The 16643-nt window shown below is 32.7% G+C and overlaps 2 protein-coding genes across 8 annotated transcripts; both read right to left on the reverse strand.

Moving 5' to 3' along the window:
* Positions 1-1695: 1695 nt before the first annotated feature.
* On the reverse strand, positions 1696-12315 carry LOC105228308 (uncharacterized). 7 transcript variants are annotated; one of them, XM_011208096.4, is made up of 9 exons: positions 12185-12315; positions 11459-11718; positions 9217-9846; positions 4653-5385; positions 4328-4487; positions 4096-4264; positions 3671-3795; positions 3006-3600; positions 1696-2419 (listed from the first exon to the last, which is right to left on the reverse strand). In XM_011208096.4, the coding sequence occupies exons 3-9, from the start codon at positions 9704-9706 to the stop codon at positions 2379-2381; spliced, it is 2313 nt and encodes a 770-aa protein (XP_011206398.1). In that variant the 5' UTR covers positions 9707-9846; positions 11459-11718; positions 12185-12315; the 3' UTR covers positions 1696-2378. The 7 variants fall into 7 exon arrangements, with proteins under 7 accessions (XP_011206398.1, XP_019846591.1, XP_011206396.1 ...); XM_019991032.3 differs by lacking the exon at positions 12185-12315 and adding an exon at positions 12016-12033; XM_011208094.4 differs by lacking the exon at positions 11459-11718 and having other exon boundaries at positions 12185-12311.
* Positions 12316-14739: 2424 nt separating this feature from the next.
* On the reverse strand, positions 14740-16083 carry LOC105228310 (GATA zinc finger domain-containing protein 1). Its single transcript, XM_011208101.4, has 3 exons — positions 15479-16083; positions 15231-15417; positions 14740-14968 (listed from the first exon to the last, which is right to left on the reverse strand). The coding sequence occupies exons 1-3, from the start codon at positions 15929-15931 to the stop codon at positions 14787-14789; spliced, it is 822 nt and encodes a 273-aa protein (XP_011206403.1). The 5' UTR covers positions 15932-16083; the 3' UTR covers positions 14740-14786.
* Positions 16084-16643: the final 560 nt, after the last annotated feature.

The following is a 16643-nucleotide window of genomic DNA, read 5'->3' on the forward strand; positions in this document are numbered from 1 at the left end:
CCAATATGCGCTCTTAGAGTAGAGCAGAGCTAGAAATTTGGTTCTTTCTAATTCTACGCTCCAAAATCCTCCCAGACATGTTCAATAATATTCATATTTGGACTTTGAGGTGGTGTATTTAATTGACTTGGAGTATAATAAAGCAACCAATCCTTGACAATTTGCGCCGCATGCATCGGATCGTTATCTTGTTGAAATATCCAACCGGAACCGAGCCCTAAATTATCCACCAAAGGCTTCAAATTATGTTCCAACAGAGACTTATACTTATAACCGTCCATTTCACCTTCAATAAAGTCCGAATTTCTAACTCCAGAGGCCGCAACAACTCCCCAAACCATTACGCTGTCGCCACCGAGCTTGATACTACGTTCTTCGGTTCAAGCGTGGCGTTAGTTTTCCATCAAATTTTAGCACTTTCATCACTACCAAAAAGAGTGAATTTAGAATCATCTGTAAATGAAACTTTTTTCCAAAAATCCATTTCCTTTTCTTTGTGTTTTTTGGCGAACTTTAAACGAATTTTCCGATTTTTTCAGAAATAAAAGGTTTCTTCCGTGGTGTTCTACTGTGGAATCCGTTATCGTTTAGAGTTTTTTTTATTGTTCTTGGTTGGATACTCATTTGTGACGTACTCGCTATGCGTTCGGCTATATTTGGAGCATTTACTTTTGGATTTTGATCTACTTCGTTGAGAATCAGGCTGACGTATCTACGAGATTGTTTTTTTGGGGGTCCACTGCGCGGTTTATTTTCGTTGGAACCATTATTTTTAAAGTTTTTTAGAATTGTCTGTACTGTTGCTCGACTCAAGTTTAAAATTTTAGAAATTTCACCATATGATTTTTTTTCTTTTCTTTCTTTTATCACCAAATTTCTTACATCAATTGATATTTCATTTCACGGAGCCATTATAGCTATTGAAGTGTTTAAACCACAACTAAATTCAATAAATATCAAACAATAAACATATTGAAATAAAAGAAAAAGGCTAACGTTACCTTACTGTTAATATAACAATGTACAAAGTATGAGATTTGAACTGTATGTAGACTTTTGTCAAAGCAATTTTTGAGTTTTTCTTCCATAAATTTGTTGTTTCAATTGTACATACGTATGCGTGTTTCTTAACATTTATTGTTTAAATGATGTATATGTTTATATGTATGTATATTACGAGTTTCGATAAAATTCAGTAGCATACGAATTTGTACAAATGTACATGGTATGTGTCCGTATAATAACATGAATATTGTGGAGACCGTTAATGCAAGATATATTGTCTTCTACTCATTAACGTCGGTCTTAATCGTGTACATAGACAGATATAAGTAGATATTATTAGAAAAATAAGAGTAAATTTGTATTTTGTCCATTGGTGGTTCTTGTTGCAACTGCGTTTCTACCCGCCGACATATTATCAGCTACTGAATCGCTTACTTACGGTGGTGTCATATGTATTCCAAATTATGGATGCGAACCTCGTTAAATACAATTATCATTGAGGTAATGTATGTACATACGTATGTATACTATATGCTAACGATAACCAAATATGCATAATTTACATACAAATTTATTTCTTTGTACCAAAATAATGGTTCATTTGCAATACAGTATTATTCAGGCCTGATATCAAAGATGATGAAAAATTATTATATCGTTTTGTATTTTAATTACGATCCAGTAAATAAATAATTTATGTAAACACAATGTATTTCCTTGCAAGTAAAATTCAATATTCGCATACTCTCATTATATTTAAACTTAAGATATTAACTGGCAAGTTTAAACCATGTTTGTATCCATTATAGCAGTCGTTTTAAATGCACAGTACCATTGAGGTTTCTTCATCTCGTGGTTATTTACGTTTACAAACAATATACGTATGTATGTACAATATCGACTGTTATTGTCGATGATAGTCGTTGTTCACTGCTGCTATTCGTTATATTGCACATGTAAACTTTAAATTGGCTTTCACTTTACAGAAAATCTTGCTATTCGACCTTTGTCTATGTGAGACCTAAAAGAATATGGGTTTTTTGTAGTTTAAGCTATTTCTGCTTATCATTATACACACCTTGATCTTAAGACAGTAGCACAAATATATTATTTATTTATGTATGTATGTATGTATATGTATATTTCTAAGGGTGTAAATTTTAACGTTTTTCTTGTCATCTGCATGAATATTTACTTATTTTGTTTTTAGTGACACCCTCTATTGGAATAGCATCTTTTTATCATTAAATTTTGCATTCTGTATTTCTCCGATTTTCTATCATCTGTTGGTATATGCTTGAATGCCGAATATGATATCTTTGATTGAGAATACGGCCGAGATTACGCTCGTAGGGATAATTCACGAACATGGTTCACACTAAATGGCATCCCCGTAAAGCTTGGAGCATTATAGCTATATAGGAGATAAAAAAAGAGATACGAAGAGGATTATTTAATATGATTATCGGAATTCGGTTACAATCCTAAACCAAACTAATATTTATTCAGTTATGATTTTTATAGAATGTTTTGTTGCAAAATTTTTTTCTTAGGGATCAAATATGTATGTATGTATATATCTACATAGAGTTACCAGGGCTGTATGGGTTTCTAGTGAAAAACTTTGTATCAATAGAATTTGTGAAGAGTTGAATAATTTAATTTAATTTCAATAGGGACAAATGTTATACTTTTCTGAGAAACGTCCTCTTTATGAATGTGATTTAAAAACTTTATAAAATGCAGTAAACTTTGGAAATATACTTTCCAGCTTTAGCATAAAGACATGTTTAGAGAACAAATTTGATGCTTATATTGTCATTGAGACGAGATTTTTCGCAAGTAGGTTATTAACTATGGAAGAGGACATTCAATTGGTTAAGAAATTATTATACCACATGTGTTTCTGTATAACACAGCCTCTAAACAAGACAATTGCCCGATACCGCGTATATTACTTTTCGTTAATAAAATGTTTAAATATTTGCAACAATAGTTACCATTATTTGTAGAATTAACACCATTGTTGGGCGAAGAAGTCGATAATATGGTCGTTGTTGTCGATGATGTTGCATTAACAATGGTTGATGCTGTAACCGGAGCTATTACTCGACTAGTACCAAGCCCAGAGCTTGCAAATTTTACATTATTTGGAATACTGACTGTCACACTCCGTCCGCTAATTATACCATTTAAAGGACGTGGCGGAGATGATGATATTAAAGATGATGACGATGAAACACAACTCGAAGATGACGGGGATGGGGATGGAGTTGATGGTGTTGGTGAGTCACGTGTAAGTGACATAGCCGAAATGTTTTTAGCTGTCAATGAAAGCGCCGCATTGCTTACATTTGTAATACTTCTGTTTGCCAATGCAACACTTGTATTTGTAGGTGACGTACCAGTTGGACTAGTATAATCAGATATTGAAGCGGATGACTTAATCTGCTGTTGCTTGTGTTCAAATACGGCGGGAGACTTTGTAGCCACATTAATATTGGAAGAGCTATTGTTGCCATTCACACTGCTCGAAATATTGTTATTTATGCAAGCTTTAGATATCACAGGTGATAGAGCAGAGGGCTGGGGCATCTGATAAATACATTTATTTCCACATACGTAAGAATGTTCATTCAATAATAGGATTACTTAGTTAACTTACACTAGCGCCGACTGGTGAGGACATCGTCGTACTTCCATTACTGCCGCCGCTTGATAACGAGCTTGACGAACTATAAAGTATGCTTCCACGTCCAGACGAAAGAGACCGGGTTTCATTTGAATTATCTAAAATAGATTAAAATTTAAATTTTAGAATGTACCAACTATGACTTTCTCGCAAATACTTCACATGTACTGCATGTATTACGAATACATATGTACGTATGATGAAATATATTGCCTCATTTTACCAGAAATATCTCAGATACGTTATTATGTAATCGTGGATACCGTGTTAACTTGTTCTTAAAATAAAATTGGGATATATTATGGATGTATGTATGTATGTATGTACATACATATGTATGAAGTTATTCGATTATTAAATTTTATAAATTAATTATTTATGTATGTGATAAAACGTACCTTTCTCGCAATTGTTCAAATCAAAATCCAAAAAGGGACCTGGAAACATTTGCTCATACTTTGGACCCAGTTCTCGTTTCAATGACACAAGCTTAAGCTGTGAATTTATTTTCATTTTTGCTAACTGTTCTACTTCGGCTTCAAGTTCCTGATCTTTCTTTTTAAGAGTCTATAAAAACCATATATACAACGACAGTAACAAGGAAACTTAATGAACATGGGCGCCTCTTACTTTTACGTATTTAATTGCTTCGCCAAGTATAGCCAAATTTGACGTCTTTTTACGTTCGTCTTCCTTTAATGGGAGTTGATTTTTTAACTGCTCGTAGCATTCTTTGAGATGTGCACGCCGGTTTTTTTCCAACTTATTGTGCACTTCACGGGTACCAGCCCTAGAATAATAACTTCTTATAATCTCTATAAATTGCACAATATGATACTGAAACATACATATTCACAAACATACATATGTACATATATAGTATAACTGGCATATGCATATGCACATGTACATTGTATATGTTATATACATACATACTTACATAAACATAACTTACCCATTGCTATTGGAACTTATAGTTCGCCTTCGACCGCTGGCACTTATCATGGGAGTCATGTGCAATAGTGGATTAGTAGTTGCCGAATGTTGTGTTGACATCATCTGTAAATAGTGACTACCAGTCGAGTTGTGTCTTGTCAATGTTTCATCGTCTTCAATGCAACGTAATGCGCTTCCATCTTCAATGATCATTTTCCCAAGCTCTCCATATTTTAAAAGTGGTTGGTTGGCTGGAATTTTATGGGAAAGTGAGAAACTGCGTATCCGTGAATGCGTCTCATCAACTTTTCTACACGCAATAGGCGGTGGGGTAAGAGGTTCGGAAGGCTTATAAATTATTGACTGTGGGGCTGAGGTGCTGTTGATCAGCGAAAATTTGGAGGCTACCGAGTGATGCTGCTGTGCTTGTTTAGGTATGCTTATCGCCTTAGACGGTATAGAATATGTATTAGCCGCCGGCGATGCAACGCGCAGACCATCATTCAGTAACATTTGTTTGTTAGCAGCAGCGGTCACGACAACAATATCGCAACTGTCACTATCTACAAGTCTATATGCTTTTGACTTTTTGAACTGCTCATTCTTCCCCTTAGTTAGCTCCTCTTCTGTCGCAGGCGGCTGCTGATGTTCTTGTGGTTCACTTGAACATCGAACAGTAGGTAGTATTGAGAATAAGGCAGCCAGCCCATTCTCTGTTGGAGATGATTTTGAATTTGAGGAAAAAGCATCCTCTAAAATAAAGTGAGAAGAAAAAACCAAAAAAAAAAAACAAACAAGATAAAGTTATGTACCATACGAGTGTATGAAAAAATAATATTAAAAATTATGATATATAAAAGCATACATACCATGGGAAACCAAAAAAAAAATAATAATTTGGACAAAATCTTGAAAAAAATTCAACAAAATATTGCTTTATTTTAAATGATTGTAGTCCAGTCATTATAGTAAGTTCACCTCGGACTTCGATATATTAACCCACCATTAGACCTAAAGTTGTCTCAAGGTATACCCTACCATATGTAGGTTTTGAGACAACTTTAGGGTGTCAATATATAAGTATTTACAGACATATAAATGGGTATATCGAAATCCGAGATTCTTACCTAATTTAAGCTTAAATGACTGGACTATGAGAATATATGGTAATGTCAAGGGTCAAATCATGGCTTTCCAAAACATAAAATCTTTTCAAAAAACTTTTCTAGTCTCTCAGTTCGTTCAAAACTCAATAATAGGGAACACAATTTGTTATTCGATTATTGTTTTGAATGAACATTGTTAGATATTAAATATCATATTTTTGTTCCTAAAAACAACTGACTACGGTGGTAACTAGACTTTTCATGCATTTTTGCTTTCAGCACTTTGTTGTTGTTGTAACGACTATCTAACCCTCGGTTGGGTGGTAAGATTCCGGTCGGTTATCATCGAAGTCATCTAACGGTAAGTCCAGAAAACTTGCTGTTTCAACGGAGCTGGGCTGACAAAGAGATGGTTAGAGTCATAGAGGACTCGTTGGATATATTTGATATATCGGGATCAATTCTGAATAAGTAGGAGTTTAACCTGCTTCAGTATCCAGAACAAAGTTGCACAAGGGTCACTATGAATTCTCGCAACACAGGTACAGGAATTTGGAAGATTTAGCTTTTTTAATGCAACTTGAGCATCCTCTTCGTTGAAAGTAAATGGCGCCCAGTAACTTGGCATTTTGTTCAGCTGTCGTGACTTTTTCTATCGAATGATACTGCGTGAAGCGTATGAGGAGGCGTGGCCATCCAATTGAATTTCAATGTCAATTTGATCATGATGCCTCCTCGGATTAGGCAAGGCCTTAACAGTAGTCCAAAGCTAGGACACTCCGTTGGAGAGGTTAGAGGTGCTTTACCCATTGCCGACTGTCCACGGAAATAAAGTCAGGAGGTTTTTCGATCGAGATATTTATGGGTACATGGTCTGATGCGTGGGTTAACATAGGTCGCCAGGATACGATATTTATCAGACAACCTATAGTTATGGTAATATCAGGCGAGCTTTATAAGTGCCTAAAATTTTTCTATCTGTCGCCTAGTACCTTACAGTTTTCCCCACGAAGTAGCGCACATATATTCGGGTGATATCCTCTTGAGCAACATATAACAAGGGGATGTGCATATTAAACATTTCGAGCTCGGCATCGCTTGAGCGGATAGCTACGCCCTTAAATTCAAGGGTAGTATCCCTGTGGTCGATGTCGCCATCGATACGACGATATTGCAAATAATTGTGCTTATCTCATTCGCGATCCTTACGTATAACGTTGAAATCTGCACAACTTAATTTCTTGGACCGCAGCTATCGATAAGACTTCTTTCTCGGCTTATGAATGCAATTATCTTCTCTATCGTACTCTGAAGTCCATTGCACTTGTAGTAGTAGCCAAGGGCTTGTCAAGGTTGTCTACGGGTAGTCTTGAAAGTGGCGTGTAAATGGTGGCTGTCATTGTTGGGCACTTGTTTGGAGTGACGGCTCGGTGCTCGAAATGGGTGCAGATTGCACTGCTGTAAAGGCTAGTGTCATAGTAGTGAGTTGGCAGCATGGGGCCACGTAACTAGTGGTTTACTACCTGCTTGTCTTATGGTCTGACTACTCATTGCATGTGTTTCACCTAACTAGCACAAAGACAGCAAAAAAATGACAATGAGTCCAACCCCGGCCTGGAGTTTGCGGAGCAGCTCTACTGGTAGGAGCGACAATCTTACCGTAAATAGAGTTAGATCGGCGAAATAATAGCCATTGGCCAGATAAAATCTGTGTTAATTCTGATAACGTAAAAGCGGTTACCTTGGGAATTGGTCTATTTAATCAGTTTGTTTGTTCAGCTAATGGTTGTTTGTAACACCCAAAACTAATCTTCCAGATATCTTAATTATACATGGCAAACTTATCCTCTGTCATGAAGTTTGTTTTGCAGATGGGCGAAATCGAGCTACTTTCACACCCACAAAACATATGTTGAAATATAATATCTTAACCACACAAATCGATTTGGTATTCAGTAACTTCACACCTATTGTTTAATATAAATTTCATTTGGAGTTAAACCACAAGAAAAAAAGGACTCAAAAACTAAAACTAACTCAAATACATAGACTAAAAGTACTAATAAAACATGTCATCATGTACGTTGTATTGTAATACAACAATATTATAATAACGTCATATATAGAAACCTCTGATCATTATATACATTCGTAAGTATATTTTTTCACTAATTTTAAAAGATCTTTGTTCAGTCTTTAAAGTACTTGCTGAAACTACTGTTAGTTATTTTTTTTCATGCACATTTTTTTTCATGGTTGAGTGGTAGTAGTTTTGCAAACTATCTGTAAATTAATACGCCTGAATATCCTTATTATCATAAAAAAATCTTGCGCGTCAAATATATTCGAATTAGTAATGTTAAATACTTTGAAAAAATAAAGGATTTAAGTATAGAATAAGTCAACCGCGTTGCTAAATCATTATTTAGAAATAGCTGTTTTGAAATAATTGATAAAGTATTTTTTTTAATAAAAATTCCCAAAAATCACCTTTTTTTAGGCCATTACACTAGGTGTGCCCATTAAAGATAAAAACTCACGATTGTAGTGTATTTTCTATGGAGAATTTTTACAGGCCTTGGTCCAGTTCTTAATGTTAATATTAAGGGCTAAAATTTTCAGGGAATTTTGTTTAGGATATTTCCAAGGAAATTTCGTAACAGGACTGAAAACAATTAATAGTTCAAAAAAAACACCCTATTGTCTACTAATTATAATGAATCGTCCAGTTTTGTTAAGCTCAATGCTGCAAAATTCGAATGGGTTACTTAGCATTTTTTGTTCTTATAATTAGGGATCACTTGCATCGATAAACGAAAAAACGTTTAGGTTAATTTTTATATAAAAACATCTTGGACATGAACAAAAAAAGTAGTTTTTCAGTGAGTATACCTATAGGGTATGTTAATAACATGCTAAACACGTTTACAATTCATTCACGGTTTCGTAATTTGCAAAGTTTTTTAATATACGACAGTAAATGATCACAAATTTTTATCCGCCTTTGACACTCACAAATTGCGAGAGTATAAACTGTTCAGTTACGTTCGAACGTCACTCATCCATTCTTTGTTTTTAAAGAATTCTTCAAAAATCGTCTGTACCTCAGTATGAAACATGACTTTGATCTTCCAAGACTGGCGATCAGCATGTTCAATGTTGAGCTCTCAAAGGCTATCTCTACACCTCTGTATCCAAATCAATACTGGACATCAGCAGATCGTGACAAGAGTTCCTTTGATAGGGAGAGGAAGCAGATGATATATTATAAACCCACTGATATCTTATCAATAAACCAATGATAGAACAACAGAAACAGTGTTTAATAAATTAATAATGTATCCAAATGTACGCATCCATCAATGCTTAAGGATGTAAAATAAACAATTGTTTTCGATAGTCATAAAATTGTTATTATATTTGCCTATTAACTACTAAAAAAAAACCATTTTGCTACATTACGCTATCATCACTTACCGGATATACTAGTTTCATTGACAGCAGTATCGGTCGTAGTATTCGTTTGTATTGATAACAGTTTGGAGGAATTTAGTATTTTTGGGCTGGCTTTCAAGGCTTCAATTGTTCCATCGTATTCATTCATAGTTCTGTTGTTATTATGCTTACGCTGACTAGGTTTCATTTCAACTAGCAGTTGACTTCCAGTAAGAGAACTGTTATTGTTAGTTATGATCACCCCGTTTGTAATGTGATGAAACGTAGTACTTGCAGTTGGTGCAGAAGAGGAAACTTTAACCAAATCCGTAGTGGATCGTGTATTTCTTGCATTCATAACATTATTGTTGTTATTGCGAACACCATTTGCTATATCAAAACCCAAAGAGCATTGACTAATGTAGGGTTCCCCGACAGATCCATTTGAGGGAGTAGTTGGAGACCTCTTCAGTTTCTCTTGATGCTCAATATACTGAGCAGCATCTAGGAGTACTTTCAATCCTGTCGACATAGCAATTATAATTAGTTTAATTGAATGATGCACGTGACTTTTTGTACTCTGCGATGGAAAATAAATCCAATAGATAAAAAATTTTTCGAGGAGTGTCCACTTTTGGTACTGGAAAAGATGGCCAACTCTTGAATTCAATTCTGCAAAGGAGGGGAAAATAGTTGTAAAGTAAAAAATTTAAAAGGCAATGAATTCACTAGAAATTTTTTGGTCGTTGCATACCAATTCTGAATTTTGCCAATTTAACAAATATTCGTTATATAGATGATTCTAGGGAAGTTCGTGTTAAAGGTAGTACAATACTTTCTGATATAAAAAATAAAACTACATATACTTTGGTTAAACTCTTATTTAAAAACCATCATATTAAAATTGTTGAATATTAACATATTGATTCAATGAAAAAATTGTAACAAAAAAGTTGAACAAAAAGTACGTACAAACGTTTTTTGCTTTGGCACTCAATTAAAAAAGTATAATTAATTTAAATAAATTAAATTAAAGTTTCCTAAATCGGGCAAAGAGTGTCAAATAATCTACAAGCTGCAAACACAAAACCTTAAACCGATATCAAAGAATACTACATGTAATACATACATAAATCGTAAAGATTGGTAAGAAATAGAACTCAGGAGTACATTTTAGAAATCAAAGCAAATTTAGTTATTATATCCGTAAATAAAATTATGTAAGCTTTTATGTATTTGATATTTTGATTTATATGTATGGTTATAATATAGACATATATATGTATGTATGTATATATTCACATAATATCGATATTGGCATGTATGTTCATTTTTCTTGGTACGAGAAATCATTCATCTACTAAAACAGTATCCTCTTGCATGCTTTAACGTCAACTCTCTTTGAAAAGTGCACCACTTTGAATATGAAATTATTAATCAAACAAGGGAGGAAAGTTGGTTAAAATACGTATGTATGTGCTGAGAAGTGATTGACCTCACATAACGCATATAAAAATACATTTGCATGGACATCTGTATGTATGTATGTACATATGTATGTATATGCTGATCCATAACAGATCGTTCCTGATGCAGTAGTCCTTTTTTAAAGTGATCATGTACATTTGTATACATCTACTTCTACTCTACATCTATAGAAAAATATATTCCAAATAAATATATATATGTATGTAAGTACATATGTATATACATACATACATATGTATGTATATGTAAGTAAATACTTAGATTGATCTAAATATACATATGTATGTATGTATGTTCCTTTTTTTTAACTTGGTTTCCGACTGAACTTGTTTTAACTATAACGCCTCCAATTCCTATTTATTTACTCTTGCCCTCTTCAATTGTAATATGGGTATTTACTAGTGCAATTTTGTACTGAATTTTTGTACAACTTGTTTACCGAAGATTTCTTATTGGATGTGCATTTAGGCAATTGCTGACATTTCGCATTGTTGTTGTTATTTTTTTCTCTTATGATTAACTCTCTTCATTTACATTGGTAAAATTAGATTAGAATAGATTGGTGATTAAATTTTTTTGCACCTTTTCTTTTGTTATTAAATAGTGCATATGGCTGCAGATTGACGATTATTCTAATAGTCTTGCTAGCACTTTAGAACGATTTGTCATCTATTTCAATGAAATGTTTCAAGTTTTATAAAATGCACTGTGGTTAAATTTTACAAAATGTTAAATCTTTTCAGCTACCGATCCACGGAGCTTAGGAAGAGCAATTAAAAAGAAACAAAATACATACATTTGCACGTAGCCACACACATCTATATTTATTGCCTGTTGTTGGCTGAACTTGCTTGTGTTCGTGTTCACGTGTTGTTTTTTCGTTATTGTTGTCGTTAATGTGGCGACTGTTGCTTTTGTTGCGTTTTACAGTGTTTTGTTAAGAACTTTTATATGTGTAGGGACAAACGCATAGATGTATTTGCGTTAATACTGATTGCCTTTGTTTGCCCTCTACTTGCAAAGTCGATAGCCACGAAACAAAAACACCAATATGGCCTAAAAATATACATATATGTATATGTAAATATAATTCTTATATACATTTTGCAGTTAATTTTTTTTTTAATATCTGCATCTCTATAACATAGATACAAAACCCACGCATACAGCTACGTACACTCACGCCCAATTGCACACTATACATGCATTCATGTGAAAGAAACAAACGGAACAAAAAGAAGAACTTATCGTCATATACATACAAATGTATGCATGTACGTATTATTTTAATAAAAATTCACGAATTCTTGAAACTTTTTCACTTAATGCAAGTACTAAGTATTTCACTCAGACCTTTTTAGTCTTTTTCTACTATGATTAGTGGATTTATTTTTTATAAAGTAACAGAGATGACGTGTGAATAAAAATTTTGACGATGACTCGTTCGCAATTCAATTATCACGAGTATTTACATGTATTTTCTGGTTTCTGTTTTATCAAATACTAAAAAATTTCTCTTTACCGATTCGCAAAAATGTATGTATGCGCGCGACACTGTTATGTCTATCTGACTTTGGCTGACTAACTGCTGGAAGCCTGTTTCTAGTAATACGTTTGTTGTTTTTAGTTGCTCTCTCGAACACGATTATGTGGCGAACCCAACTACGATATGGATGTGTTTCTTTGAAATTGTATTGTAATGCGTTTCATAAATATTTGTTTGTGTGAGTTGTTCGAATTATATGCATACGACATTTGTCAACTTTGTGCATCAACATACACTTACATATGTACATACAAACAAATAAGTGCAAATACAATCGTGCCGTAATAGAACTAAGTATTTGAGTGTAGGTACTTGAAGAGCGATAATAAATAAAAAAAAAAAACGATATCAAAATTTATATTACGAGTCAAAAGAAACGTTGCACAACTCTCACAAATTATAACCAATTTCTCTGCACAATTCAACTTATGTAGACATATACGAACATCAGCATACATATATGTATTTTTACAATCTTATACAGATGTGTACAGATTAATTGACTGAATAAGAGTACCAGAGAAATAAGTGTACCATTCATATGTATGAAATACTCATTTCAGCCAGAAGCTTCTGTGTTGCCATATTACACATATGATATTAAAATACGATAAGAAATATACTTTGTAAAATATTTTAGCCGATTATACTCTACTTTAATTCATCAAATTTTCTTTGTAAAATTTAGAATAGCATCCCCGGATTTCGGGAATAAAATGGGTATCAATGGAAAGGTGACGTTCTCCAGATCACGAAAATATATATATATAGTTGCCGCTGACTTATAGTTTCCGAGATATTCGCATTTAAAGTTGAAAAATTGACAACTTTTACATTGATAATTTGTGTATTGTGAGTAGCTTTTTCTCTTATATTATGCACTTTTCACTTACTAACACTTCACTATAACGTTTCTGCATATTCATTTTTTTAATATTTGTTGTAAATAAAGCTTTATTTTAATTATTTTATTTTAGTTACAATTCTCTGCATTTGCACAATGAGAAAAGTGCTGCCATGGTTATTTTTTTTTCCGCGCCGCGCTTCAAAAAAAATAACCATGGCAGCACTTTTCTCATTGTGCAAATGCAGAGAATTGTAACTAAAATAAAATAATTAAAATAAAGCTTTATTTACAACAAATATTAAAAAAATGAATATGCAGAAACGTTATAGTGAAGTGTTAGTAAGTGAAAAGTGCATTATATAAGAGAAAATATATATACTTTGATACCCATTTTATTCCCGAAATCCGGGATGCTATTCTAAATCCCAGCTTTTCTTTTCTTCTAGCTTCCTGCTTAGCAAGATATACATATGTACACATATTTGCGTCACAAATTTCAACTTTAGCAATCATAAAGGGTGCAATGTGTTATGTAAATTTCTTATAAAATTAAAGTGCGATGGCAACTGAAAGTAATTTTATAAGAGCAAATTAAGAAAAATTATATTTATATTTGTAAAATAACCTATTACTACCAAGCGCATGCCCTCTCTTAACTGCATGTACTTGCACAATTCTCTTTAAAAATGCAAATGTGAGACATTCCAACTCAAAAACCAAGCCACTCAAAAGCGAAGTCTAATTGGACAATAGTACACACATACATCGATAATAAAAAAAAAAATGATTTTTCGCTTAGAAGAATAAAACATAATTATATTGAATATTAACTCGACTAGGATGATTTGATGATAGAAAAAACTAGATTAGCTTTTTATATAAACAATAAATCACATAAATAAAAAGTATATTAATTTTCATAGGGGTATGCTTGCCAGCAGGTTGAGTAGATTTAAGCCTTGGGCTGCCTTTAGGTTTTTGTGTCTATTTCTGTTTGCAGAATTGAAAAAAATATTATTATTCCAAATATAAGAAAAAATAATATTTAGAACAAAAGCAATTTATTTGAGACGAGATAAACATGGGTAAAATATTTCACCTGCCTAGTCTTTATTGATCTTACGTATTTCTAGATTTAAGACATACATTACTATACTTTAAAGGTACTAATTGATTGAAATTTATCAAAAATAATATTTCTTTGCTATGAAAATAATCAAGAATTTGACACACTACCTCAGTTCTCAATTATACTATCGTACGTTAAATTCTATTTGCATGACAACTATTTAGTACACCACTAAAGTATAAGAATTTAGGAGTGGCAGAGGGGAGCGAGCAGATGATTAACCTGCAAATCCATAATTCGCTACAGATTTTTCTTCGACTTTACTCGTTTTTAAAACATTCGTGAATAATTCATTAAAGAAATATGAATCAGTATTCTTTTAAGATCGATATTGCCTTTTTGATAGATAACTTAACTCTACTTGCTCACACTTCTTTTTACAAAAGCTTACATATTTTATACGTTTTATAAACATTAATATATTATTTATTAGTTAACTAAACTATATCTTTTGAATTCTATCTGCTGTTATTTTATTAACTTGAATAACATATTAGGAAAAATAATGCAGCCTGATTTGTGTGTATACTATTAATCGTTAAAACAATTTCAGTATTACATTCTTCATTCATTCAATTTATTACAAAATATTCTATTATAATTCATAAGTTAGTTGTTCGATGATATTCGGAAAGCGAAGTCCAAATAAAACCTCTTGTCTTTCCATCAATTTCCATTGCGTCTGGGAGTGGAAAAGGCGTAGTACGATCATAATAATAATTACTAGGTGCATGCATTATGAATTGTAAAGCAGACAACTTTCGGGAAAGATCTTCATCTGGTCCTGAAAATATAAGCATAACCATATTTAGAAAATAATTAATAAAATGCAGAATATAAAACAAATAATGAACCTTTTTAATAATATAAAAATTACTTTCTTTTTTTATTATTTACTTATACTGTTAAAATATATACATATGTATGTATATTTTAATTATTTATTATACTAAATATTAAAAATGGGCTAAAAGCGAGAGAAAAATTGTTTTAATGAATTTATCTGACATTGACTTGATGGGATTTTAAATACTATTTTGGCATACCTATTAAATACGAAGCTGGATCAAATCCATCGCGTGGGTCGGGACTTGCTTGTGTAGGAACAAGCCATGTAAGATAAGCAGATTTTTCACAATAGTTATCAACTAAGAGACCACGTATTTGGGCGTAGTATATATTGCGCTTATCATCCATTAAGGATACAATATCGCCAACTTGAAGATAAGTTCCCTAAAACCAAATGTTTTTATTAATTATCATCAAAAATGTCTTTTAAAATCGACATACACACTTTGTAAAATACGCTCTCCACAACGTGCGTAGTAGCTTGTGCAACTGGTGTTTTTAAAGGTATTTTTTTGAAAATATTTCGCCTGCTACGTCCTTTGCTTTGTACTTTGGTATTATTCGATGTGTTTTGAACGTAAGAGCTGTTCGAAGTAATATTATTAGGTTGAGTACAACTTTTCGCTTTAAATCGGGTTGATCGGGTACTTTTGCGAATTTTTTTTTCTTCTGCCACCGTGACGTGCTTGCCTTCTCCAAGTATTCTGTGTGATTTACTTTTTGTTTCTTCAGTTATTTTATCAAACTCTACTAAACTAGCATTATCATTCGAATTCTTTGTTTCCTTTTTTTCGTAACATTCTTGACAAATCTCGCCTTCTCCATTTTCCGACTGTCTCCAAAGAAGAGTTTCAGTTCTTTGACATTCAATGCAAATAGGAACACTTCTATTAGACATTTCTTTAAAAACTATACGTAAATATTTTTTAAATGGTTAACAAGTCCGTTTTATTTTATTGTTTAAAAATTATTTTAACCAGTTTAGAAATTTTAACACCATTAAACACCTTCAAACAGTATTAAATGAAACATAAACATAAACCAAGTGACGCAAATTTCAGCAAAAGTCGATAACATTCGTATAATAATGTTATGTCTACACACTACTTTATATTTGTGTTAAATTACTAAAAGTCTATACTGCTAGCAATATTGCCAGTGGTAGCTGCACGTTAGTAATGGCTATCGATTGGTCTCTAAATATATTTCATTCCAACTATTTCTAGCAATTACTGTAATTGATGGTTCGACAGAGATGTTTTCATTTCCACACAAGTCTATAAGAAAAATCAGCTGCATTGCCGGCGTTCCCACAGCGACTCTTCTGTTCCTTATTATCATTATTTATATACATATTTACATAATGCACATATATGTTAACATAGCAGAACATTTAAATTTCCAAATATATTGTATATATTTATTTTAAACCAAGGGCTGCTGCAATTAAAGCTATGATCCAGTTATACTACCAACGGTTAAGGATAATATTAACAGGGGTTTGAGAACACGGTTTTTATTTTATTTGGTTGTCATATAAAAGTGGTAATACACGATTCACATATGCTTTCGATCGGTATGAACGTGAGTAAAGTTTACTTCTGTATAGC

This window comes from Bactrocera dorsalis, chromosome 4, assembly GCF_023373825.1.
Source record: "Bactrocera dorsalis isolate Fly_Bdor chromosome 4, ASM2337382v1, whole genome shotgun sequence".
Taxonomy (NCBI): Eukaryota; Metazoa; Arthropoda; class Insecta; order Diptera; family Tephritidae; genus Bactrocera; species Bactrocera dorsalis.

What these genes read in the sequence shown, in the direction of transcription:
- LOC105228308 (XM_011208096.4), bottom strand. Translation starts at nt 9,706, where the DNA reads ATGTCGACAGGATTGAAAGTACTCCTAGATGCTGCTCAGTATATTGAG. An exon ending in ATAAGTTCCAATAGCAATGG is followed by an intron (nt 4,488 to 4,652) that starts GTAAGTTATGTT and finishes TTATTATTCTAG; the next exon opens with GGCTGGTACCCGTGAAGTGC. An exon ending in TGTTAATTCTACAAATAATG is followed by an intron (nt 2,420 to 3,005) that starts GTAACTATTGTT and finishes TCTCCTATATAG; the next exon opens with CTATAATGCTCCAAGCTTTA.
- LOC105228310 (XM_011208101.4), bottom strand. Translation starts at nt 15,931, where the DNA reads ATGTCTAATAGAAGTGTTCCTATTTGCATTGAATGTCAAAGAACTGAA. An exon ending in TGGAGAGCGTATTTTACAAA is followed by an intron (nt 15,418 to 15,478) that starts GTGTGTATGTCG and finishes ATTTGGTTTTAG; the next exon opens with GGAACTTATCTTCAAGTTGG. An exon ending in TCCAGCTTCGTATTTAATAG is followed by an intron (nt 14,969 to 15,230) that starts GTATGCCAAAAT and finishes TTATATTTTCAG; the next exon opens with GACCAGATGAAGATCTTTCC.